The sequence below is a fragment of the Siphateles boraxobius genome, unplaced genomic scaffold, assembly GCF_051911475.1.
Source record: "Siphateles boraxobius isolate OS27281-9 unplaced genomic scaffold, OSU_SipBor_1 18, whole genome shotgun sequence".
Taxonomy (NCBI): domain Eukaryota; kingdom Metazoa; phylum Chordata; class Actinopteri; order Cypriniformes; family Leuciscidae; genus Siphateles; species Siphateles boraxobius.
Window position 1 is genome coordinate 12,715,992 of NW_027508788.1, and position 25,911 is coordinate 12,741,902.

The 25,911-nt window shown below is 41.1% G+C and overlaps 2 protein-coding genes across 3 annotated transcripts; one reads left to right on the plus strand and one right to left on the minus strand.

The window, feature by feature from the left end:
* Window positions 1-1,074: 1,074 nt before the first annotated feature.
* LOC143741183 (uncharacterized) lies at window positions 1,075-4,208 on the minus strand. The gene is made up of 3 exons (XM_077233625.1): window positions 4,126-4,208; window positions 2,351-2,470; window positions 1,075-2,155 (listed from the first exon to the last, which is right to left on the minus strand). Exons 2-3 carry the CDS (start codon window positions 2,406-2,408, stop codon window positions 1,335-1,337), a joined length of 879 nt encoding a protein of 292 aa, XP_077089740.1. The 5' UTR covers window positions 2,409-2,470; window positions 4,126-4,208; the 3' UTR covers window positions 1,075-1,334.
* LOC143741163 (uncharacterized) lies at window positions 3,155-21,565 on the plus strand. 2 transcript variants are annotated; one of them, XM_077233580.1, is made up of 8 exons: window positions 3,155-3,323; window positions 3,482-3,782; window positions 4,103-4,215; window positions 4,344-4,411; window positions 5,690-5,809; window positions 12,710-12,829; window positions 12,937-14,098; window positions 20,116-21,565. In XM_077233580.1, the coding sequence occupies exons 2-7, from the start codon at window positions 3,582-3,584 to the stop codon at window positions 13,482-13,484; spliced, it is 1,170 nt and encodes a 389-aa protein (XP_077089695.1). In that variant the 5' UTR covers window positions 3,155-3,323; window positions 3,482-3,581; the 3' UTR covers window positions 13,485-14,098; window positions 20,116-21,565. The 2 variants fall into 2 exon arrangements, with proteins under 2 accessions (XP_077089695.1, XP_077089694.1); XM_077233579.1 differs by lacking the exons at window positions 12,710-12,829; window positions 12,937-14,098; window positions 20,116-21,565 and adding exons at window positions 7,238-9,303; window positions 9,657-11,115 and having other exon boundaries at window positions 3,170-3,323.
* Window positions 21,566-25,911: the final 4,346 nt, after the last annotated feature.

Below are 25,911 nucleotides of genomic sequence, written 5' to 3' on the forward strand. Positions count from 1 at the left end.
CAAGATCATTGAACATGGAAGATTTTGTTGGACGCTTTGCCCTCCGTCACCGTAACAGGCGTATCCAGCTTTTATAATTCCTTGCTGTTGATGTTTAATTTGTGGTTGTAAAGTTTTTGAATATGACTGACACAGCAAAGTAGCTTTCAGACCTTTTTAATGAACTTCTCAATCTCCGTTACAATTCTTTCCTTTCCTTGTCAACACTCCTTTTCTTCTTTTCTGCATCCCGCCGCTGCATCCGCAGACTCAACTCAACTATATAACTCTAACGCCCCCTTGTGGACTCAATGCTTACAAACATTGTCAAACTTATTGACATAACATAAAAAATAACAACATAAAAAAAGTTATTGGCACTGATGTCAGTTAAACGTTTGTTCTTTACAACTTTTAAACAATGTGTTTGCCCTACTGTTCCTCTTTAATGTAATAAAAAATATAGCAGACTTTTAAAAGCTGTCTGCCATTCAATAAAAAAAAAAAACTTAATTGGTCCAATCTGTATGTAATATAAATATGATATGAATAAACACTGCTACAGCTTCTTGCTGAGCTCAAAAGCCACCTTCTACTGTTGTCAATGAAGTTGTTGTATCTTGTTTACAACTACATGTATTATGGAAGAAAAATCTTGCTTTCATTGCATTTACCACAGGACATGTGCTTCTATTACTGATGAGTTATTTCATATCACATTTCAAATGACTTATTTTGAATTACTTTTCACAGAGAATAATATGTTTTGTTATCAATAATATACAGTATTATTACCTCCAATGTAGGGCTATTTATACTGATTCACTGTTTACATGTATTTGAATGGGCCATCCCTCCCTGAGTCTGTCTGACCCGCCCCTGGATGTATGAATGATATTTGATAGACTATTGTTGCCATTGTTTCACAAATGCCTTATATGTACAATGAAAATAATTAAACCAGAAATAAACAAAACACGTCCCTTCATAAATCATAGTGTTTTATGGCAACAAACTAGTTTTCTGCACAATTATTCCTGTTACATCTGTATGAGATGACCAAGCACTACTTGAGCGATGACACGGACACGAGAATTTTCACATTGTTGCTTTACTGTTCAGTTCATCTTGTATACAGGTAACAGTCAGTGTTTACTGCGCATGTGCAACACAACAGAGGATCAATACAGGTGTAAGAAGAACAAAACATGCAATACTTACAATGCAATTCACAACCATTTTAACTGGTTCCCCTTCTCAAACAATCAAATTTCAATACTAATTTTAGAATAAATGACTGTATAAAAGGTTATTCCATCTTTTGCTTATTTACAAATTATGCAAGTGAACTTTGCTCACTTAAACACCTTCGGGCAATGATTTTTCGTATGTTTCAGTAGAGTAGATAAATGACTGTAACTCTTCCCACATGAAGAGCACTGGTACGGTTTCTCCCCAGTATGATTTCTGTCATGATCTTTCAGGTTTCCTGACTGAGAGAATCTCTTTCCACAGTGTGAGCACTTGTACGGTTTCTCTCCAGTATGAACTCTCTGGTGGGATTTTAAGTGGGTGGATCTAGTGAAGGTCCTTCCACAGTCAAAGCACATATAAGGTCTCACACCAGTATGAATACGCTCATGCTCTTTTAAAGATCCAAGTAGTGAAAAACTCTTTCCACAAAAAGAACAAACGTGAGGCTTCACACCAGCATGAACTTTAAAGTGTGCTCTTAAGTTTGATTCCAAAACAAATGTTTTATCACACTGATGACAGCTGAATGATCTCAATCCTGAGTGACAGAGCAGATGATCTTTGAGATTACCTTTATGAGTGAAACTCTTTCCACACTGAGAGCATGTGAACGGTTTTTCTCCAGTGTGAATTCTCATGTGATCATTTAGGTGTCCTTTGCGAATGAAACTCTTTCCACATTGAGTGCATGTATGAGGCCTTTCTCCAGTGTGAATAATCATGTGTGTGTTTAGGGTTGATTTACATACAAAACTCTTTCCACACTCAGAGCAGGTGAAAGATCCTTTGACTCCAGATTTTCCAGCTTGTTTCTGTGTGAAATTCTCTTCAGTCTGTGAAACGACTGCATTTCCATCTTCATTTGTGAAATAATGAGGTTTTTGAAACTGATGCTGTTTGTCTTCATTCACTTCCATCAGGTCTAAAATAAAAAAATTGAATTCCCATAATTTAATAAAAGGATACTTGAGACAAAAAAATAAAAGAAAATCAAAATCTCAATTTTGCACAAATCCAGTTTACTACTGAGTCTACTAGTTTTAGATGCTATTTTTATGTCAGTTTTCATCTTAATGTTCCTCATCAGTCATTAAAGAGAATGAAGGAAAACACCAACCTATTTGTTCCTCTGTATCTTCATCTTTTATTCTGCAGGTTTCTTCCTTAATCTCCATCTTTGCAATAGTATGTCAGTAGTTTCTCCTGGAGTAATTCCTCCTGCTTGCTTCTTCTTCTCCTGTGGGAAGATGGGAATATTCCCAGCATTTAAACTCTCATGAACGGCTGTTGGAGCTTCACTGACTGAAGGAGTGAATTGTGGTCGTTGTTGCTCATTTAGCAGATGATCATCACACTTACAATCACTCGCAATTATTCAGGTGCAAATGTTTTGCTCAAATAGTCGTTTAGAAACAATTCCATGATTACTGAATTTTGGGCTTCATATCAAGCCACATTTTGACTTTGTCCCTCATGTTTCAAGCGCCTTTTATTGTGGCCTTCATTTTGTCCTCTTTCTGTAAATATTTTAATTTTTCCTTTATTACTGAAGCGGTATAGGGCTTGTGTGCTTTTTTCTTTTGATATTTTATTCTGTGTTTGGTATAGCGAGTGAGACCATTTTAGTTTATTTTATTATAGAGTTGGTTTAAGTGGGTTTAGTCAGTTTTTTTTTTGGCCTAGCCCAACCCTGAAGACTTTGCTTCATTTCTGTTTTTGGTGAAGCTGAAAGAAAAAAGAAAGAAAGTAACTGATTAAACATTTTATTTGTTACTTTTATATCTTAAAATCTCTTTATATCTCTCACATGTTTTTATTAATAATACTTGTAACATCTAACTTGAAAATGAAGTCAAGATTTATATTAAAATAAACAACATCAGTAACAGAGAGTCCAGAGGGTATATACAATTACAAACTGCTTGTTTGAATCTGAAACTGGTTAAAGAGTTTAATATGGTTTCCGCCAGTAGAGGCGCTCGAGCAACCGAAGCAATGACACACATCCGAGTCTAGGAGAAGAAGAGAAGTGAGCGAGGGAAGGGAACATAAACATGAGAAGTGGAACACAGCCGTTCATTCTACTCACTGTGAGTACATTCATTTGATCATTTATTAGGAGAACGACTGAACGAATCAGTTCATTTAGTGAATCACTTATAAATTAATTGAAACGAAATGACTGATGTTGTTCATTACGCTCGTGAAACGTAAACTAACGTTAGTTCCTGACTGTTTTTCACATTAGCCTTTCGCCGGCCCCTCCCCCAAAACGGCCATTGTCTAATCACACAGCATAGCAACCGTTACTATGTGAGCAGGTCCGTCAAACATTGACTCCAAGCAAGATGGTGAAGCGGTGTTCCCATGGCGTTTGTAAATCGGACACTAGGTATCCCGAGAGATTGTCTGGAGGAGTTGTGTTCTTTCCATTCCCAAAGCCGAAAACACAACGTGAGCGGTGCCTACAATGGATCAGACAGTGTGGACGGCCGCACTGCCAGTTAAATGTGTCGAAAATTACTAAGCATAATTATGTCTGCTCAAAGGTAAGGCTAACAACTAAGTTAACTAGTCACCGTGTTGTCTAGATCTACTAACTAGAGGCAAGAAGTAAAATTCGACCAAAGTTTTGATTACCATGGATATCATTGCCAGAATGTTAACCTACTATCTAAGCTAAGTTTAACGAGCCCTTTTAGCTTTAGCCAACATTAGTTAACATGTTAGCTAACGCTAGCTACAGTAGCTGCTGTTGTGTTGGGTCTTCTTTGAGCTCCCCAACTTTATTTTTCGTCAGTTTACAACAAAGTCGAACTTAGCGCCCAATAAGCAACTTTAAATAATTTTGTTTTTATCTTTCATGTAGCATTTTATTAACGGAAAACCTACCCCTGAGTTCCCCAATCCCGTAAATGCTGTGCAAGGGCCTAACCCAGCTAAGGAGAAGCTTGGAGGCTGTCGAAAGTCGGCCAAAAAACGGTAGGCCAATTTATAAAGTTGTACGGTATGTTGATACTAATAGCACTAATGGTAATAGTGCCTATCAACATGTTACTGTAAATAAGTTAAAGGGTGACGCTCATGTAAGTTACAAAACGTGTGTGCAGAGTCTGTGTGCAGGATGCCTCCTCCACTACTGATGCAGGAGAGAGTCAACTACATGCAGTTGAAAGTGGTGAGTGGAACGGATTTTTCACATTACTACTGGCGTAAATGTATTTACTGTATTGTTTTCCATTTTCAGTTTTAACTTTTGCCAAAAGTAACTCATAGTGTAACAAGGCTCTCCAATTTGACTAACCAGTGGCAGCTGTAAAAGACAAGAAGAACAATAAATTATAATCACATAATGTGCAAAAGCCTGGTGAACTTAATTAAGAAGAATTACAGAAGTAGCATTAGTTATTAATGTTATTAGTATTAGCTGTTTTCAGAATCAGAATGTTTTATATCCATTATTGAACATAATTCACAACTAGGAAATAGCTTTGGCTTAGTTAAAGGTGCATAACAGATAATAAAATAAAATGGATATCTGAATGCCTTATATTTTTGTTTTATCTATTTTATTTTGTTATATTATCTTATTATATTATTTGTGAATTCTGTTAATCAACAAAGGAAATAAAACGATATGATTCTGATTCTCAAAACGGCTATTCTCAAAACAACATAGAAATTTTAGTTAGCTTTGAATGGCTTTGACGCACATGTAGGTTTAGCTAGCTAACATACCCTTGTATTTTAACAAAATAGCTACTCGCAATAGACAATAAAAGACCATAACATATGAAAGAGAACGTACCCGGCAGTGCAAGAGCACGATTGGTCCACAAGGCTGTGCTGGTTGCATTTGAGGTACAGGTCATGGGGTTTCTCGGATTTTGCTTGAGACCAGTAAGCATTAGCCTCGATAGTAGTTGTCTCCTTCATTAAGTATTTATATATTTTGAATGTATCCCTCCACTATACACTGTAACCCCTTTTGCCTCGACCTGTAGGATATCGCTGAGGTATTGCTCCAAAAAAGGTCACTGACACGCACAGGTATACCACTTCCCGTCATGGCAATCTGTCGCGCTTGTCGAGTTTGACCATTTGTTTGTCGGACGTAGCAACATTAACTAAGGGAGGCGGGAATCGGTGAAAGGCCAATTTGTAAAGATTATGATTTGTGTTTTCATTTTATATAATGAAACCTGGTTAACAGAGTTTTTAATGCATGTAAATCATATCTAATGTAAGAGCAACAAAAATCATCTAGAAGATTTGAATTGTTTCTAAACAGCTGTTTGATCAAAACACTTAAAGCTGGATAATTGCGAATTATTAAAAGTGTGATGATCATCTGCTACATGAGCAACTACGACCACAATTCACTCCTTCAGTCAGTGAAGCTCCCACAGCCGTTCATGAGAGTTTAAATGCTGGGAATATTCCCATCTTCCCACAGGAGAAGAAGAAGCAAGCAGGAGGAATTACTCCAGGAGAAACTACGAACATACTATTGTAAAGATGGAGATTAAGGAAGAACCCTGCAGAATAAAAGATGAAGATACAGAAGAACAAATAGGTTGGTGTTTTCTTTCATTTTCTTAAACGACTGATGAGGAACATTAAGATGAAAACTGACATTTAACAATTAACATCTAAAACTAGATCCTAGTAGACTCCGTTAAAACATAACGGTTCATTAAGTAAGGTCTTTACTTTACACATCACTGAAAACATAGTTATATATATGATATTGCATTTCTGTCAACAGATCCTCCTATATATTACACAAATCACCTTTTAAAGATGTAACCTTGATCTACTTTTCAAGGTTCTGCTGTCCTGCAATGGGTAACGCTGAAGCTGATGCTTCACTTATTAAAGACCAATGGCATTGATTCAATGCATTGGCCAGCGCTGCCACTGACACCATTCATAAGTCGAAATACCCATAAAATATTAAAAGAATGGTACGACAAATATTTCGCTTTCCTTGGACATGGCAACCTTTTCACAAATATATATGACTTGACCTCAACGACATACGCATGTAGTCGCACATGCTCGCTGCTCAGTCGATCTCTCTCATTCACTGTTTAGTCTTGTTAAGTGCAAATCTGCACAAAGCCTTTGTACAAATCACCATGATAAACACAGTCATGTTATCATCATTAACTTGTTTAACATTCAGTACACATGCACAAAAGGGTTGTAACGATACATGTATTCATATTGAACCGTTCGGTACGAGGCTTTCGGTTCGGTACGCATTACAAACCGAACGATTTGTTGGACCATTTTTCCTGCCGACCAAAATCTGTGGTGGCGCGAGCACCACAATGTTGCACAACATCAAATGGAAATCATCAAATCTCCGTTATTGGAAACCAAGAGAAACATTGTTTAATGAATGAATTAGTTATAGGTTTTAAGTCCACAGATCAGCAACATTCATCATGGATTTACTGTAGTAACACTCACTGTAACCATGGAAGTTTGGCAGAAATAGTCCAATGCTTTCAAGTACATCACACGTCTTTTTCCAGCATTTCAAAACTCAAATATTATCATATTTAAATGTTATTCTAATGTGATGACCAAAACATTATTTGTTCATCCTTCAAATATTACCCCCATTTATAAAACTAAAAATTTCAAGATGTAGGAAAACTGTTATTTAAAAATAATTTTTCTTTTAATAAATAAGACTTTTCTCTGGCATTTCTTTCTTTTTGCTGTATCGAAAATGTACCAAACTGTGACGCCACTGTATCGTATCGAACCGTGAATTTTGTGAACCGTTACACCCATGATGCTCAAAGTTCAAAACAAAAAGGTTATAGTATTATGAAAAAAGAAAACGTGCGAATATCACGGTTGCTGCGGTTACTTGCATTCCTCTGCTGTTGGCATGTTAGTATTCCGGTACTACACTATTGCGGTTATCGTGACAGCCCTAGACTCAGTAGTAAACTAGATTTCTTTGTTTCTCATGTGTTGATTTTAGACCTGATGGAAGTGAATGAAGACAAACGTCATCGGTTCAAAAAAACTCATAATTTCACCAATAAAGATGGAAACAAAGTCATTTCACAGACTTTCACCTGCTCTGTGTGTGGAAAGAGGTTTAAACATAAATCAGACCTTAAGAGACACTTGAGATTTCACACTGGAGAAAGGCCTCATACATGCACTCAGTGTGGAAAGAGTTTTGTTGAGAAAGGAGGCCTAAATGTTCACATGAGAATTCACACTGGAGAAAAACCGTTCACATGCTCTCAGTGTGGGAAGAGTTACAGATTCAAAAGTCTTCTCAACAATCATCTGCGCTCTCACACTGGAGTGAAGCCATTCAGCTGTGATCAGTGTGATAAAACATTTGTTTTGGCTTCAGGCTTAAGAAAACACCTTAAAGTTCATGCTGGTGTGAAGCCTCACATTTGTTCGTTTTGTGGAAAGAGTTTTACACTACTGGAAAATTTACAAGTGCATCAGAGTATTCATACTGGTGTGAGACCTCATATATGCCTTGACTGTGGGAAGACCTTCTCTACATCCAGTGCCTTAAAAAGACACCAGCGAGTTCATACTGGAGAGAAACCGTACAAGTGCTCACACTGTGAAAAGAGATTCTCTCAATCAGGACACCTGAAAGCTCATGAGAGAGTTCATACTGGAGAGAAGCCGCACCAGTGCTCTTCGTGTGAGATGAGTTTTACCCAAACATCTCATTTACGAACTCATGTGAAAAAGTATTGCCTGAAGTTGTCAAAATAAGAAATGTATAACATTTGGTTCCATCGAAACGATCTATCATTTTCTAAATATATAATATACTTTTTAACCACAAATGCTTGTCTTGTACCATCTTTGAGATGCGCCACATATTACTTCATATCAGAGATGGTACAAGACAGGCATCTGTGGTTAAAAAGTTTCGCTAGATAAGACCCTTACTTCTCGACTGGGAACGTGTAGAGCAGGGATGTCCAAACTCAGTACTGGAGGGGCACTGTCCTGCAGACAGGGCTGGCCTGGCCATCGGGCATACAGGGCACTTTCCTGGTGGGCCGACATGCTTTTTGGGCCGATACAGATCATTGTAAAAAAATAAAATAAAATAGTCTAAACGGCCCATAATACTCGTACATCGGTGGCCCATTCGTTTAGTTTTGCTTAATTGGCGGCGCTGGGATCTTTGTGTCGGTGTAATGCATTGGACAAAAAAAGTCAGCGTAGGTTTTTTTTTTTTTTTCACAGACCGGCCCATGAAACATGTAGATCAGCGGCCCATTGGTTCTTTTCTTGATTGACACGGGACTGGTCCAATCACATCTTTAAACTCCTCCCCCTTTGGGCTCTGAGCGAGCATGCAGTGTCAGTGTGTATCCGTCAAAATAGTCAGAGATGGAGAAGAAACGCAAGGAATGTGCAGAGAAATAGCGTGAAAAAAAGAAACGAGCCCTTCAAATGTCTGATGAGGATATTGAGGAGGATCAGGAGAGAATGAGTGAGTGTAGAGAAGTGTGAGCAGAACTAGGCTACTTTCAGAACACTTAGGCTATGAGTGTAGGAACCCATTACCCAGTTACGCATTATTTACACATCTGCATAGTTGACGATTACGCATTTTACTAGAATTGTAATGAGACGCGTTTGTAAACCATGTTTTCCGCCAAAATAAAAGATCATGCGTTTTTCTCTTTCAAGCATAGAAATTAGTACAAAACTAATTATGAAAGTTGCTTTTATTTTTCAGTGCATTTGTCTTACAATATATGGCTATTACTGTCATGGGATTAATATTATAACTATTATTATGTAGTAGTGTAATAGACAGACACTATATCACAGGAGTTTTGAGTTTTTCTTTGTTCAATTTGCACACTGATTATGGGTTGGAGCTCTTATTTTTTAACTCTCAAAGTGCACCAGATCGATGAATTTAACATTAAAAAGCACATTTTTTCTTACTAAAGGGACAGGTCCACCCATCAAAGATTTATCAAAAAGCCTGTGTCAAACACTGGTATTGCTATGCCAATGCAGCTTATACGCTTATTTCACGCAGCCGTTATTTTGAAATCGAAAGTGAGGCTCCGGTGGGAAGAAAACCGGAAGTGTTGCCTTTAATCATAGGAGAGTCTCGAATGCGATGGCGTATTGTTGTTTAATGTAGAAATTGGTTATTCTAAAACTGTACATACATGTCTTTCGTACTTTAGACTATATACAGTGAAATTAATTAATAAATAAAATACTTTTTTATATATAATTCAGAAAGTAAAAAAATAAGCAGGAATGAACTATATACACATCCTATATTGGATATTAACATCCAATAGTGTAAATCGCGGCAGCAGCTTCAGGTTGGTAGTCCAAGGCATTGTTGTTTATCTTTACTTCCGGGGTTCTTCCCACCGGAGCCTCACTTTCGATTACAAAATAACAGCTGCGTGAAATAAGCGTATAGCTTGTTTTAGGATTCATCATTGTGGAGTAGTTTGATTGTATTTTACAATTAGTTAGTTAATCTATTAACCCTTACTCATTCCTACTCACTCATTAGTGGCATTAGTGGTTTTAATAGGAGTTAGTATACATATTCAGGGGCGTGAAAAGATCGGTTGTGTTTATGATGTAGTGGGCCAGTCTGGGCAAAAATGCCCGGGCCAATTTTTAGTCCCAGTCCAGCCCTGCCTGCAGAGTTTAGCTCTAGCCAGACTCAACACACCTGCCTGGAAGTTTCTAGCCTATAAGACCTTGATTAGCTGGTGGTCCAAGTGTGTTTAATTGGGGTTGGAGCTAGACTCTGCAGGACAGTGGCTGAGTTTGGACATCCCTGGTGTAGAGCCTTTGAAGCTGCATTGAGACCTATGATTGAGACTGACATTTGGACCTTCAAACCGTTGGTTTTCATTGAAGTCCATTATATCGAGAACAATCCTAGAATGTTTTCCACAAAAACCTTAATTTCTTTTCGACTGAAGAAAGAAAGACATGGACATCTTGGATGTCATGGGGGGTGAGTAAATTATCAGGACATTATTATTTGAAAGTGAACTAATCCTTTAAGATTAAAAATGATGCTGTGCCGTCTATATTGGATCCGACAGGAATGGTGCAACACACTTATGTGAGTAAAAAATGTAATAATAAAAAAAAATCTGATAGTATTGCATTGTTACAGATCGTTTGATATCTAATGATAATGTGTACGTGTAACCAGTCAGAGAAGGGTCCAACTATGAAGGATGTAGCTTGTCAAAAAGATACACTGAATTTAACATCACAGGGCACACAGCTGGCTTTTGGAACCCAATCATAGCAGTGGGCGTTTACTTCCAAGTCTTCAATGTGGCACGCCCATAAAAACGTTTCAGGAGATAGTCAAAACCAGGGTCGAAAATAGCCTATTACTTGTTCATTTTGATGTTTTTGAATGTAAAAACCAAGCCAACGTCATAAGTTGACCAAAGACAACAATATATAAATTTTTTGAAAAGCCAGTTCATGACCCCTTTAAGGTTAATTAGCATTAGTAAAGGTTAATTATACCCATTTAGATTTTGCTAATTTCGAATTAGTTAATTTTTTTTTTACAAACGATTTCATCAAACCAAAAATAAGCAAAGGGAAACAATCATATGTTGTATCATGACATTGAGCTTGAAATAAAACAATAAAATTGTGTGTGACACTTAAATTCATTTTAGTTAAATTGTTGTGTAATGGAATTCAGTTCATCCAAATGGAAGAAAAGTTTGTTCTGGGGGTAAAAATTTGTCTGGTATTTGTTAATGTCTACATGTGATGGTTGTTTGGATTTGTCTGCTTTCATTTATGTTTGCACTCTGGATATCTATTAAAGACTTTAATATTTGATCATCGCTGTGTGTTCACTACAACACTGTGACAAAAATAATATAGCCTATATACAGTTTATTAAGTAATGTCATTTTATTTCAAATGAGGAAAAGAGAGTGGATTGAATCCCAAGAGCTCTAAAGGGATTTTAGAATCGTTGCCTGAAGTTAAAGTCGGCATCCGCAACTGAAGGCACGCCGTCTGCACTCCCTGTCACGATCCCTGTCACCCTGTCACTATCCCAGTTCTGTTTTTTGTTTTGTATTGTTTTGTGTCTTGGGATTGAGTTCCTGGATGTTCCTGTTTCCCTATGTGGAATCTTTTCATTAAAGTTGTGTGTGCAAATGGATTCCCTCTCTCTGCTTAGTCTCTCAGCAATCGTAACAGAACCACTAGCCACCATGAATCCAGCCGCACAGATCATGTGTCTCCGCCAGGGAGTCCACCTGATCGAGGAATATATAAAGGACTTTGAACCGCAACCGGCTTATTCAACACCTATGGACAAGGTATGCCGTATGCTTTTTTTTGCGGGGGGCTATCTGAGCCGCTCAACGCACTCATGCCTTTGCAGAATAAACACTGGACTCTAGAGTTTTATATAGACCTAGCATTGCAACTGAGTGGCTCTGCATTTACTGTGGGTGTTGTGAAGGAGGAGCGCAACATTCACTTTGTACCCACTATTTCAGTCACCAGCCGTCATGACCGTCACTCCAGAGTCTCCAGCCGTACTTCTCAATTTGTAGTTTTGGCAATAGTTTGGCAGCATCACAGATGTTCTTCTAGATGGCGCCAATTGCTTTCATTTCAACCATGTGATCTTGTTGAATTCGACCGAATTCGAGTTGAATACGAGTCTCCAGACGTCACGCCAGAGTCACCAGCCGTCACGCCAGTCACCCAAGAGTCACCAGCCGTCACGCCAGTCACCCAAGAGTCACCAGCCGTCACGCCAGTCACCCAAGAGTCACCAGCCGTCACGCCAGTCACCCAAGAGTCACCAGCCGTCACGCCAGTCACCCAAGAGTCACCAGCCGTCATGGCCAAACAACATTAAAAACTTGATTTTCACCACAGTGGGACTTTATATTTAACCGTATTCAGAACAAAACAAGATTAAAGAAATACTGGCCAAAATGAATGAATTCATAGCGAAACTGAAAGTAACTGGCATCTAAACTCTGTGTCATGTGTCCTTGCCTTGTACAGAGGAGTTTTATTCTCTAACAAGGCAATATCTGCCACCCATCCTTCCATAGGTGCCTGGAACCGGGCCTAGTGGAAAGTGTGTTGTGGTCAGATAAGTCCACATTTCAGCTGCTTTTTGTATATAGAAACATGTAACTTAATAAATACATTTTCTTGGTTTAAAAGCCTTGAGAATCTTTTCTTCACAGCTGTTAATGTTGAAAGCTGTAACTTACAGCCCAACGACTCTAAATAACTACTTGAACAAAACATTTGCACCTGAATAATTGAGAGTAATTGTAAGTGTGATGATCATCTGGTAAATGAGCAAAATCGACCACAATTCACTCCTTCAGTCAGTGAAGCTCCCACAGCCGTTCATGAGAGTTTAAATGCTGGGAATATTCCCATCTTCCCACAGGAGAAGAAGAAGCAAGCAGGAGGAATTACTCCAGGAGAAACTACGGACATACTATTGTAAAGATGGAGATTAAGGAAGAACCCTGCAGAATAAAAGATGAAGATACAGAGGAACAAACAGGTTGGTGTTTTCCTTCATTTTCTTTAATGACTGATGAGGAACATTAAGATGAAAACGAATAATTTGGGGCTCCCTAAATTTCTTATTGTTTCTAAAAAAAAATGTAGTCCTGATGGAAGTGAATGAAGACAAAGGGCACCAGTTTCAAAAGAAGATAAAAAATGAAGATGGAAACACTGTTGTTTCACAGACTAAAAAGGATTTCACCCAAAAACAAGCTGGAAATAAGGAAGTCCAAGGATCTTTCACCTGCTCTGAGTGTGGAAAGAGTTTCAGACGTAAATCAGACCTTAACAGACACATGATAATTCACACTGGAGAAAAACCGTTCACATGCACTCAATGTGGAAAGAATTTCAGTCACAAAGGTAATCTCAAAGATCATCTACGCCGTCACTCTGGAGTGAGATCATTCAGCTGTGATCAGTGTGATAAAACATTTGTTCTGAAATCAAACTTAAGGAAACACCTTAAAGTTCATACTGCTGTGAAGCCTCACGTTTGTTCTTTTTGTGGAAAGAGTTTTTCACTACTGAATTATTTAAAGGTTCATGAACATATTCATACTGGTGTGAGACCTCATGTGTGTTTTGAGTGTGGGAAGAGCTACATTACAACGGGCAACTTAAAAACACACCAGAAAGTTCATACTTAATAATTTGACATTCAGATTCATCAAAATCTGGTATTTTTTTCCAGCTTTTCCAATGACGGCAAATGATTATCCATATGACTAGTACTAGTGTTTCTGTATCCTATAGTTCAAGGCTGGATCCTCTTACTCATTTTCTATGGCATATGGAAGTATATATGGCATATCTCTTTTAACTTGTTGAACTTTGACTTTTGACTCCTGATTTATGAAGATTGATCTCTTTATGGGGTCTCACTGTAATTCACCTATATAATGAATAAATGAAACCTGGCAAACACAAGGTATGAAGAAACAGAATCGTTTATTTCAGAGATGCCATACAACAAAGTATTTTTCTAGACAGTTTTATTGTACAACATATTTTCTGCAGTAAATGCAGCATATATTGCATATATAAAAGCATAATGTACTGCAGTAAATGATGCTACAGTCTTAAGTGACCTATAACTGGAGTCTTCAAGTTAAATCTCTAATTTCAAAACTATTCCTTTGTACACATTCAAATGTTTAATCAATTACATAAATCAACCTTCATCAATATTCTTTCAGCTTCTCTCTGCTGAATGAGAGATTAAAACTGACATATAACAATATATCTAAAGACCCTATAAAATGTGTTCCCTTTCGAGAGGTCTCTCCTATTGCGTAAGTAGCTTACGCTATGGGAAAACTCCTTTTCTCGAGAATATTGAAGTCTTTATGTAAAACGCATTGCAGCTGCACAGCTGACAGCAATGAACGAAGGCAGCTCGGTCATTGGCTGTGCTCCGGCAACTTGCTCGAACCAATGACGGGGCGACTCTGAATGCGCGACCAATGAGCGCGCTTCGCGCCCGCGCGCGTCAGAGCCCGCCAAGATGGGCGTGGCCAAGAGCTATATATTGGGCGCCCCGTCATGAGAGTTCTTTAGATTTAATCTCCTTCAGCGAACACCTTCTTCGCTGGATCCTCCGGATTATTGAAGCTTCGCCGTCGAAAAGCATACCAGCGGGATTTGCTACGAGGACGTCGGCACCTTCAGCCGCCTTCTAACGGCGTACTGCTCACGCAAGTATTTACATCTGTTTGCTCTGCGACACTTGTAAAAGAGCAAATTTTCCAAGGCGTTGTTTCAAATGCCTTCCTGCGCGTCGTGCAGAGACCTTCTCCCGGACGGGGATCGTCACATCATCTGCGCTCGCTGCCTGGGCCGGGACCACGCAGAAGCTGCTTGACCAAGGGCGGATGCCCCGAATGTGACGACCTGGGTCTCTCCGCACTGCGGGCTCGCCTCGCCGCTTTCGCCGTGAGCGAGCCCATCGCCGCCATCCCTCTGTTCGAGCCGCGCACTAAGAAAAAGCGCCGCTCACAGAGGCTTCCTGAACCTGAGCTCAGTGACGTCACGCCGAGCCAGTCTCCGCGTGCTTCACCGCCGCTCTTGCCTTCCCCACCGCCGGTTCAGTTCACCCAGCCGGACCCACACCCCTCTAGCAGAGCGGTGGGCCTTGTGACTTTCGGCGCGTCCGAGGACGACGGGGGAATGGATGACAGCTTGTCAATCGACGCTGCATCGGACGACTGGCCGGGCTCCACTCTCGACCCCGCCCCGTCGACGCTAGCTAGCGCGAGCGGGGGCTCCACCATGGATAGCGAGATTATCCGCGTTCTCTCTAAGGCCGTGGAAGACCTCGGGCTCGATTGGTCTTCTCCCGAAGAACCAACCCGGAGCCGACTGGATGAGTGGTTTCTGCAGGGGCGCCAGCAGGCCCCTCGGCAAAGGCCTTCTCCCTTCTTCCCGGAAGTTCACAACGAACTCACCAAGTCGTGGAAAGCCCCCCACTCTGCGCGCCTAAAGCCTTCTTTTTCTTCATCGCTCTCCTCTGTGGACGGCGCGAAGGAAAGAGGCTACGAGGGAACACCGCCCCTCGAGGAGGCCGTGGCCAATCATCTCTGCCCGCCCTCCACCACCGGTTGGAAAGCCAAAGCTTCCCACCCCTCGAAGCCCTGCCGCACTACTTCAGCTCTCGCCGGTCGCGCCTACGCCGCCGCCGGCCAAGCTGCATCAGCGCTTCACTCTATGGCGGTACTTCAAGTGTTCCAAGCCAAGCTTCTCCGCTCTATGGACGAGTCTGGCCCCGAACCCGAAGCCTTTAAGGACCTACGCAGCGCGACTGACATAGCCCTGCGAGCCACGAAGGCCACCGCCCAGTCTATCGGCCGTGCCATGGCTAATTTGACTGTTCTCGAGCGCCATCTGTGGTTGACTCTGACTGAGATGAAGGACGCGGATAAGGCGCCATTTCTCGACGCGCCTATCTCCACCAGCGGGCTGTTTGGATCGGCGGTTAAGGGTTTCGCCGAACGCTTCACTGAGGCCCAGAATGCTTCACAAGCTATGCGGCATTTCCTGCCCAAGCGCTCCAGCTCATCGCAGAGCAGACAGAGGCCGCCGCAGCCGCAGCGGGCTAGAACAGCCCCCACCGCCTCTCAGCCCGCGCCTCAGGCTGACGCTCGACGCCGCTCGCGCTCTCACAACCGCAAGCCGCCTTCTGAGCGACGGGGTCCTCGGCCCAAGATTGTGCTGAACCCCGAGCCTCGAAAGCCGTCCTAGCCACAAGAATGAAAAGAGAGAGTGCGTGTCTCGCAAAAGCCGGACCACTCTCTCTGCAAAAGCTCAAGCATTACCCAGTCCCCTTACAGGCGGCTGGATATGTTCATACAGCAGTCAATGGGCCAGTCACAGAGCTCGATCACCTGCAAACAAACGCCGTTTTTACGGCGACGCACAGAAAACACAAAAAGAGTCTTTTTCTGCCTGTGTCACTAAGGGTTCACATGTCCACAAAGTGTGCATTCCCAGATACTGTCAAAACAGTGCCAAATTCATTCCCAGCTCAAGCTGCGCACCCCATGAATGTAGATCACGTGCCTACGGTCATGTACGCACCACTACACACAAGCACTGTTCACACAGTTATAAATTCATCCCCAGTAAAAGCGGGAAACATTATAAAAGTGACGCGTGTGCCTACCACTGTTTATACACCCCCACTTATAAACACTGTCCTTACAGTGTCAAACACAACCCCAGCCCAGGCTGCGAGTTTTACAGACACAGCGCGCGCTGCTGTAATCACACACGCGCCCATTCACTCAGCTGCTCAGCGCGCGCCCGCGCCTCTGAGAGCTATGAGCTCAGGCGATTCACTGGCCGGGTCCCTGCGTCACAGCGGCCCGCCCCTAGCCTGTATTCAGCCCATTTCTGTACACGCAGCGGCATGGGAAAATATTCCAGATATGCCGAAATGGGTATTGAATATAGTAAAGCACGGATACTCGCTCCAGTTCGCTCGCAGACCACCACGTTTTACGACTGTGGTCGAGACGAAAGTGAGAAAAGAGTGCTCACATGTTCTACGCACCGAGGTGCGCAAACTAATAGAAAAGGGCGCTGTGGAAACTGTTCCCCCCTCTCTGAGCGAGGCAGGTTTTTACAGCCGCTATTTTCTCGTCCCGAAAAAGGATGGCGGTCTCCGCCCCATCCTAGATCTCAGACACCTGAACAAAGCACTAATGATTCGCTCGTTCAGAATGTTAACAACCAAGCATATCCTCGCGCAAGTACGCCCAGGAGATTGGTTTCTCTCAGTGGATCTGAAAGATGCTTACTTTCACATTCCAATAGCGCCTCATCACAGGCCGTTTCTGAGATTCGCTTTCGAGGGACAGTCGTACCAGTACACAGTACTTCCGTTCGGCCTGTCCCTGGCTCCCCGTACATTCACGAAATGTATGGATGCAGCACTTTCCCCCCTAAGGCGAAGGGGAGTGCGAATACTGAATTATCTCGACGATTGGCTGATTCTAGCACAATCAGAGAGTCAGTTAATAACACACAGATCTTGGATTATCAGCCATTTAGAATGCCTGGGTCTAAGAATCAATTTTGCAAAAAGCATACTATCTCCCAGCCAGAGGATTTCTTTCCTGGGAATAGTTCTAGACTCGATGCAAATGACAGCGCGTCTCTCATCAGAGCGCGCGCTCACCATCCAGCGCCTTGCAACATCATTCAGAGCGGGCGCGCTCGCCCCCGTCAAGCGGTTTCAGAGGATGCTCGGTCTCATGGCCTCAGCATCGGCCGTACTCCAGCTAGGATTGTTGCATATGCGCCCTCTCCAACGCTGGCTCAAGAGCCGCGTCCCTACTCACGCGTGGCGTTCGGGCCACCTTTTAATCAGAGCGAACCACGGCTGTATAAAAGCCCTGACGCACTGGAAAGCCGCCGACTGGTACCAGTCAGGCGTGAGTCTGGGTGTGAACACAAGGAGAAAGATGATAACGACAGATGCCTCCAAAATAGGTTGGGGGGCCCTTTACGAGGGCAGGCCTGTCTCCGGCTTTTGGTCAAACCCGGAGAAGTGCCTACACATAAACTGTCTGGAAATGAAAGCGGTCGCTTTGGCTCTCAGAGCCCTGCTCCCACAGCTGAGAAACGAACACGTCTTGGTCCGAACGGACAACATGACGGTAGTATCGTACATAAATCGCCAGGGTGGACTCAGGTCGAGCTCCATGCATTCAATGGCCAGGAGACTCATTTTATGGTCCCAGCACAACTTGCGCTCGCTGAGAGCAGCGCATGTGCCAGGTGCCCTGAACCAGGGGGCGGACATGCTATCCAGAGACAAAATTCTCCCAGGAGAATGGGCTCTCAACCCGCTGACGATTCACTGGTTATGGAAAACCTTTGGCAAAGCGGAGATCGACCTCTTCGCCTCCAAGGAGAACGCGCACTGCCCTCTTTTCTTCACGAAAAGCATGGATGCGCTCGCCCAGAGCTGGCCGAGCCGTCCCTTATATGCCTTTCCCCCGATCGCGATGCTACCGCAGGTCATCAGTCGGGTCAGAGAGGAGAAAAACGCAGTGCTGCTGATAGCCCCACTCTGGAAGAACCAAACATGGTTTCCAGATCTGATGCAAATGCAATCTGCACCACGGCCGATTCCACTGAGGCCAGACCTCCTCAGTCAGGCCAACGGGATGATATTTCATCCCCGCCCCGATCTGTGGGCCCTTCATGCATGGCCCCTCAACGGGTTCCCAGGAACCTCACGAGCGGAGCACTAAAAACCATCGCTGAGGCGCGGGCGCCCTCCACGAGACGCTTATATGCCCAGAAATGGAAAGTGTTCAGTGTCTGGTGTAATGCCAAGGGCCTGAACCCTGAAACATGCGAGATTACGAACGTACTCGCTTTTCTACAAGGGCTTCTGGAGGCGGGCCGCGCCCCCTCCACGCTCAAAGTATATGTGGCGGCCATCACAGCATCACACGACCCTGTAATGGAACGTCCATTGGGAAGAAACGACCTAATTATTCGTTTCCTAAGGGGCGCTAGGAGGATGAACCCTTCACGCCCCCCCTCAGTGCCGATCTGGGACCTAGCTACTGTCCTAGACGCTCTTAAAGGGCCTCCGTTCGAACCACTCCGAACCGTGCACCTTAAACAGCTCTCGCTCAAGACTGCGCTCTTGCTGGCACTCGCCTCGGTCAAGAGAGTGGGCGACCTGCACGCGCTTTCGACAAGCGCTGCCTGCCTAGAATTCGGACCTAACGACTGCAGGGTCGTCCTTAGACCGAAACATGGGAATATTCCTAAAGTGCTCACCACTCCCTTCAGAGCACAGGTTATCTCCCTAACTGCGCTATCGTCCCCAGCAGACGAACACGACGCTAATCTACTCTGCCCCGTTAGGGCTCTCAGAGTGTATTTGGAGCGTTCTGCCCTATTCAGACAGACAGAACAACTGTTTGTATGCTTTGGCGGCCGTACGAAAGGTTCCGCCGTTTCAAAGCAGAGAATCTCTCACTGGATAGTTGAAGCTATAGCGCTGGCTTATGAAGCTAAGGGACTTCAATGCCCCTGGGGAGTCAAAGCACACTCCACCAGGAGTGTGGCTTCTTCCTGGGCATGGTCGAGCGGGATACCGATCGAGGATATTTGTGCGGCGGCAGGCTGGGCCTCACCGTCCACATTTATCAGGTTCTACAACCTACAGGTCCCGACACTGCATTCCAATGTACTATCAGCATGATGCTAGTTGAACTACGAGTTCGTATCTAGATTATGTATGTGCTTGTGTCACACTGAGCGCCTTCTAGCCGCTCTGTATTCTTTCCCACATATAAAGCTCGCTTCTGCCGGCTAGTTGGATGATAACTTTGCTTTTTTAGCTCAGGCACCTGCCTCTGGCTATCATAAGGCGAAGTTCAGCACGCACGGCGTTTTGCATGGTGTTCCCATAGCGTAAGCTACTTACGCAATAGGAGAGACCTCTCGAAAGGGAACGACTCGGTTACTAACGTAACCTCGGTTCCCTGAGTTTCTTGGCGGGCTCTGACGCGCGCGGGCGCGAAGCGCGCTCATTGGTCGCGCATTCAGAGTCGCCCCGTCATTGGTTCGAGCAAGTTGCCGCAGCACAGCCAATGACCGAGCTGCCTTCGTTCATTGCTGTCAGCTGTGCAGCTGCAATGCGTTTTACATAAAGACTTCAATATTCTCGAGAAAAGGAGTTTTCCCATAGCGTAAGCTACTTACGCAATACTCGTTCCCTCCTCTCAGGGAACCGAGGTTACGTTAGTAACCGAGTCGTTTTGCTAAATTGAGGTTCACTTACATTTCTTTTTCTGTAGATGAAAAATTGAATTTAATGTGCTAAACGGAAAAAACTCAAAGGTTCTTTCACCTTGGAAAAAGGAAAAGTAAATGTGTTCTGTGTGTCTGTGGCAATTCAGCAATGACACTTGTTTTACATGCTATATGAGTTATGAAAAAAGGTTTAAAGGGGTCATATAATGACATTTTTGTACAAGTTAATATGAATCTTTAGGGTCTAAAGGAAAACTTTATAATGTACTTTTATTCAAAATTCTCATTAGTATTGTAAGAAAACACTCATTTTACCTGGTCAAAAACAGCTCTGTTTTCAGCACATGCATGTGTCTTTAAATGATAATGAGCTTTGCTGACTCCGCCCCTCTCTTGCCTTGACAACAGTTGAGGGTATATTTTGGAGAAAGAATGTCAGCGGGAGTCTCCGAGGACACATCTGTGCAACCATACCAATTTGAACCGGAGTCGGACCCTGAACAAGATGACGGCACCGAAGAAGTTTGACAATTAAGGCTCGAACAGGGCGTTTCTGAATGGTTGGTTAACGTAATGTCACTTTGATTTATTTTTGTATGTACTGGCAGGGTTTTTAATAACACATTAACCATAATGCATTGTCAATTATAAACGTGGGATTATGAATTATATTGAGAACGCCGTAACGTTACAGAGAACACATGCCTTAATATACCCTGAGTGTAAACATCAGGCGCATTCATCGTGAAGCGTGCAAGCGATTTGCAAAGATTAATATTTAAAGGTTAATAAAACGTTACACTCACTTCTTCTGGAGGTGCAGCAGGAACACGAATATTTGGTACCGATTCTGTTTTCAGGAGCAGCTTCTTAGCAAAACCAGATTTACACTGACCCTCGTTTATAAAGCAGTCTGGTGAGAAATGATTAGCGCAAACATAAAAGCATTTACTTAGATCGTTGGGAATATTCCCTTCAAAAATAAAACTCAGCCACTGCGTCTTCAGCGGTTCCAATTTAGGAACACCAAAATGACTGCTGTGTTTATTATTACACACAAGAACAGACCACCACAATCGCTTAGACGCCATTCTGCTTCAGTGTACCAACAATGGTGGACTACGATGACAGCTCGCTCAGGGCAGGTCTGTGTTGAAACGCTGCTGTCAATTATCAATCGTGAGAGGGGCGTCCGATCTAGTGACGTCACAAAATCGAACGGCTCAATTTGAGGCATTGGAAAACATAAGGAGATTAAAACAAAAACACTGGATGGATTTTTATCATTATATGATGGTTGTGTACAGGCACTGCCAACACATTTCAGTACAATCAACTTGTAAAAGAGCATGTACCATTATATGACCCCTTTAATGTTATTTGAGTCCTTATGGTTTTAACTTGCATACAATTTGGTTAAAAAAGTAATAAAATGGAACTTGTGTTTTAAGCTGATTTTGTGTCGTCTCGATCTTCTGAATAACTTGTACTTGTAATAGCATAAGCTTCTCAATATGTAGTTTGGCAGCGTCACAGATGTTCTTCTAGATGGCGCCATTTGCTTTAATTTCAACCACGTGATCTTGTTGAATATTGTGATTCATGAAACGTGTAACTGATTAAATTCACTGTTTATCAGATAGTCAGGACATTAATTAAAGGATTCTCCATTTTGCTGCTCAAAATCACCTGCGTTTTTCAGACTCTGAGTGCATTCATATAATTATTTATTAGGAGGAATCTGGTGAATCAAAAATCAGAAACCAGTCAGTCAGACTCCTAAGAGTCAAGAGTTACAAAGACCGTTACTGAGCAGTTATTCACATGACAGATTATGAGTTGTGTTGAGCATTAGGCCATTTAATGCAATGCATAAATTAAACCTTGTAAACAATATGAACAACAGAAGAATAATTTCAGGCATGCAATTCATATATATTTAGATTGTAAAAAAAATGCTTACATGTAAATAACTTTGCTATCATTTCTAGTGACATTGGTTTACTTAAATCTTCATACCTCTGATTTGCAAACGATTCCTGTGTCTCTTATTTGCACACATTCACGCGTTTAATCAATGTCTGATTACAGCGATAAACCCTCATCAATATTCTTTCAGCTTCTCTCTGAACTGAATTAAAGGATTGATAATTTAACTGTGCTGGAAAAACAGCTCATTCCTGATAACACCACTTTTGAGAAGATAAATATTAAAATACCATAAGAATGAACAGTACTGTACAGTAGGCTAACAGTTGGCTCTTTCGTTTTGTTTTTATTTGCTTTTCTTTTATTAAATTATGGGAATTTAATGTTTTGAGACCCAATGGAAGTGAATGAAGACAAGCAACATCCGTTTTAAACAACTTCATCATTTCACAAATTAAGATGGAATTTCACAAACTAAAAAGATGTTTATGCAGAAAAAAATTATAATGAGTTTCAGAAAGGAATAATGAGCACATGATAAATCTCACATCAGATAAAGATCTATTCTGCCAGGTTTCACAGACAGTGTTTAGAAGCCAGGATCAAGGTTATTAGCTCAGTTAGGTTATTTAAGTTGCTTTTATAAACGTGCCTTAGAAAGAAAGAAAAAACATTACTGTGTGCATCTTGAGAGAAAAAATGGCTGTGCATAGGCTATTTTAAGATATGCTAATTGCTTACAGTTACCCATTTTAGTCTGAGACTAGATTAACCCTTGTCTGTGAAACCGGTCGGTGGTTAATATATTGCTCTTTTCAAGATCGCCAAGAATATCTGATCAACTTTCACTTTACCGTGGCGCATCTCAATCTAAATGTAAAGAATTCGCACCGCTGGAGTTCCGCCAGTAGAGGCGCTCGACCAACCGACGCAATGACAGAAGAAGAAGAGAAGTGAGCAAGGGAAGGGAACATAAACACGAGAAGTGGAACACAGCCGTTCATTCTGCTCTAAATCTTCTGTTTTCAGACTGTGAGTACATTCATTTTATCATTTATTATAGCGTTTCTCAACAGGGGCGTTTGGACAGTGTTGGGGGGCGGTGTGAACGAGGCAGCAGAGAGGGGCGCGCTCTGGCATAAATGGGGGGCGTTACTTACTGTTATTCATCACAACTTTGAAGACTCTGACAACACATTCAATGTTCATTTGAATGTAAAATAAAATGATGTCTGTGCAAATTAATGAATTATTATTTAAATGTTGCTAGTAGCCCACTCAGACTTATCCGGCTAGTTACAGGTGTAACGAATCAACTGGGGATCATGTTAACTGGGGAAGTGCGCGTGCACGCAGAAAGTTTTACCTGGATTTCCAGCAGATGATAAACGGTGACAGATTCGTCACAGGTAATTTTTCACTGAGCAGATTTAAAAGCTTTCCATGTTATTGTTAAATGTTTGTATCATATTAGGACTCTGTTGTTTACTCTGCGCCGCTGTATGTTTCAGACGCCTTTAAGGGAAGTTTTAATGTGCTTTAACCCTTTCATGCATGAATTAGGATAACCTCAGTCAGGATTTTTTCCTATGTGTTTTTATTGCTCTTAGGGCATGAAAAACAAGATTTGATTAGATTTTTTTTTTTTTTTTTTTACAAAATTTTCAAAGAGATTTTCAGATGTCCACTTGAGTGGACAGCTTGCATTTATGGTTTAAACTGAAGAGACAATAATCAAACATTTAAAGTATGTGTATTTAACAAACTAATCAATGAAAGTATATCAAATCATTTGAAAACTATAAAATATATAAAAAATATATAAATCCGAAATATTGCAAAGGCAATTGACCTTCATACAAGTTGCACTTCGTGTATCGTTGATATCAGAACATGAAGACGTGATTTCATCAGAATTTTCTACAGCCTGTCAAGGTACAACTGTGGAAACCACTCAGATGCTCCCTCCAGTGTACCAGAGTATGTCAATTTACCCTAATTAGCTGATAATTATGATTATGTTCAAGATGGACACATTTCTAGCATAGCCCTCTTCTGAGAAAACCTAGCGATATGTTTTTTTCAATCTCATCTGAAATTAGCAGTGTTGGGGCAGGCATAACGCATTCAGATTACTTTTTTGATGTTACAAGTAAAGTAATGTGTTACAAATAGCATGCATTACATAATCAGATTTGTTTTAATGTTTTGAGTAAAGTAATGTATTACAAGTAACCAGTGTTGGGGGTAACTTATTACAAAACTTATTGAGTTACGTAATCAGATTACTTTTTCAAGTAACTAGTAAAGTAACGCATTACTTTTTCAATTTACAACAAAATATCTGAGTTACTTTTTCAATTATGTAACGCTAGTTACTTTTTCACATTTATTGACTGACAGCTCTCCTGTCCCCATGTTGAGAGAAATAAAGTGAGGTGTTGTGTGCATTTGCATTGAACATGCATTTACTCATCTCATTTGCACAAAAACATTCAGTATTCCTCAAAATGAATAAAAACAGTCAGATGCAATCTCAGAATTTTGTGCAAAAATTTTATAATTAACTATGTTAAATTACACAAATATACTTTATGTATTTAATCTCACTTTATTAACCAATGTCTTTGCTGCTGACCTACAATGATCTAATTCAACCATACTAATAAGCAAAAATGACTTTAGATTAGGTTTAGAAATAAGAGTGTTGAACTTCCTTCTCCTGTATCCTATTGTTATTTAATCAAGAACAGCAGCAGCTGAAAGGTTTGTTTGAGCGGCGCCCTCTACTGTACAGTAGTAAATATGCATTTCCTTCAGCCTTAGGCTTATTCATTTAACTTTTGATGTGAAAGGGCCTTAACAATTGGCAAAAATAGATTGTTTTAGCTGTTATTAAAAAACAAACAAACAAGCCCATGCAGGTGAGAAAAAGTAACGCAAAAGTAATGTAACGTATTACGTTCCATAAAAAGTAACTAAGTAACGTACTTAGTTACTTTTTTGGGGAGTAACGCAATATTGCAATGCATTACTTTTAAAAGTAACTTTCCCCAACACTGCTTCAAGTAACATGCTTTACCTAATCAGATTACTTTTTGATCTAATAAGTAATTAATTACAAGTAATGTGCATTACGTAATCAGATTACTTTTTGTTGTTACTAGAAAAGAAAAGCATTACAAGTAACATGCATTACGTAATCAATTACTTTTTGATGTTACGAGTAAAGAAACGCATTACAATAACGTGCATTACGAAATCAGATTACTTTTTGATGTTACAAGTAAATAAATGCATTACAAGCAGCATTCATTATGTAAACAGATAACGTTTTGATCTAAGAAGTAATGCATTACGTAATTAGATTACTTCTTTGATGAAATGAATAAAGTAATGCATTACAAGTCAAATAAATTATGTAATTACATAATTACAAAACTTTTTTCGATGTCAATGAAAATTACATTCTAATTATACAAATACATTTATTTACAGTAAAAAAAAGTCACTGCAGATGAAGTATTTTCAAAAACAATATTCACAGTACGTCCCCTTGGAATTATAAGGTTCTATCTGACATTTTTGTCAAAATTGAGTTATTCACATATTCTTATTCTGTGACAACTTATTTACATTATGTGATGTGTTTTTTTTAAGTTGTGTACATTGTGGGACTTTTTATTGAAAAAACAAAAAGGTTCTATCTACAAAATCGAACTCTAACTTGGCTCTATAAGGTTCTATCTGCGTGAGCCAATCAGCACTTCGAATGCACAGAAGAGGACCAATCAGAATCAACTTTATATGTCATGTCGCCGGCTTTTTCCTTGAAGACAAAAAGAAACCCCATAAAGGCAGAATGCT

What these genes read in the sequence shown, in the direction of transcription:
- LOC143741183 (XM_077233625.1), bottom strand. Translation starts at nt 2,408, where the DNA reads ATGGAGATTAAGGAAGAAACCTGCAGAATAAAAGATGAAGATACAGAG. An exon ending in AGATACAGAGGAACAAATAG is followed by an intron (nt 2,156 to 2,350) that starts GTTGGTGTTTTC and finishes TTTTTATTTTAG; the next exon opens with ACCTGATGGAAGTGAATGAA.
- LOC143741163 (XM_077233579.1), top strand. Translation starts at nt 3,582, where the DNA reads ATGGTGAAGCGGTGTTCCCATGGCGTTTGTAAATCGGACACTAGGTAT. An exon ending in CGAAAGTCGGCCAAAAAACG is followed by an intron (nt 4,216 to 4,343) that starts GTAGGCCAATTT and finishes ACGTGTGTGCAG; the next exon opens with AGTCTGTGTGCAGGATGCCT. An exon ending in AGATACAGAAGAACAAATAG is followed by an intron (nt 5,810 to 7,237) that starts GTTGGTGTTTTC and finishes TGTTGATTTTAG; the next exon opens with ACCTGATGGAAGTGAATGAA.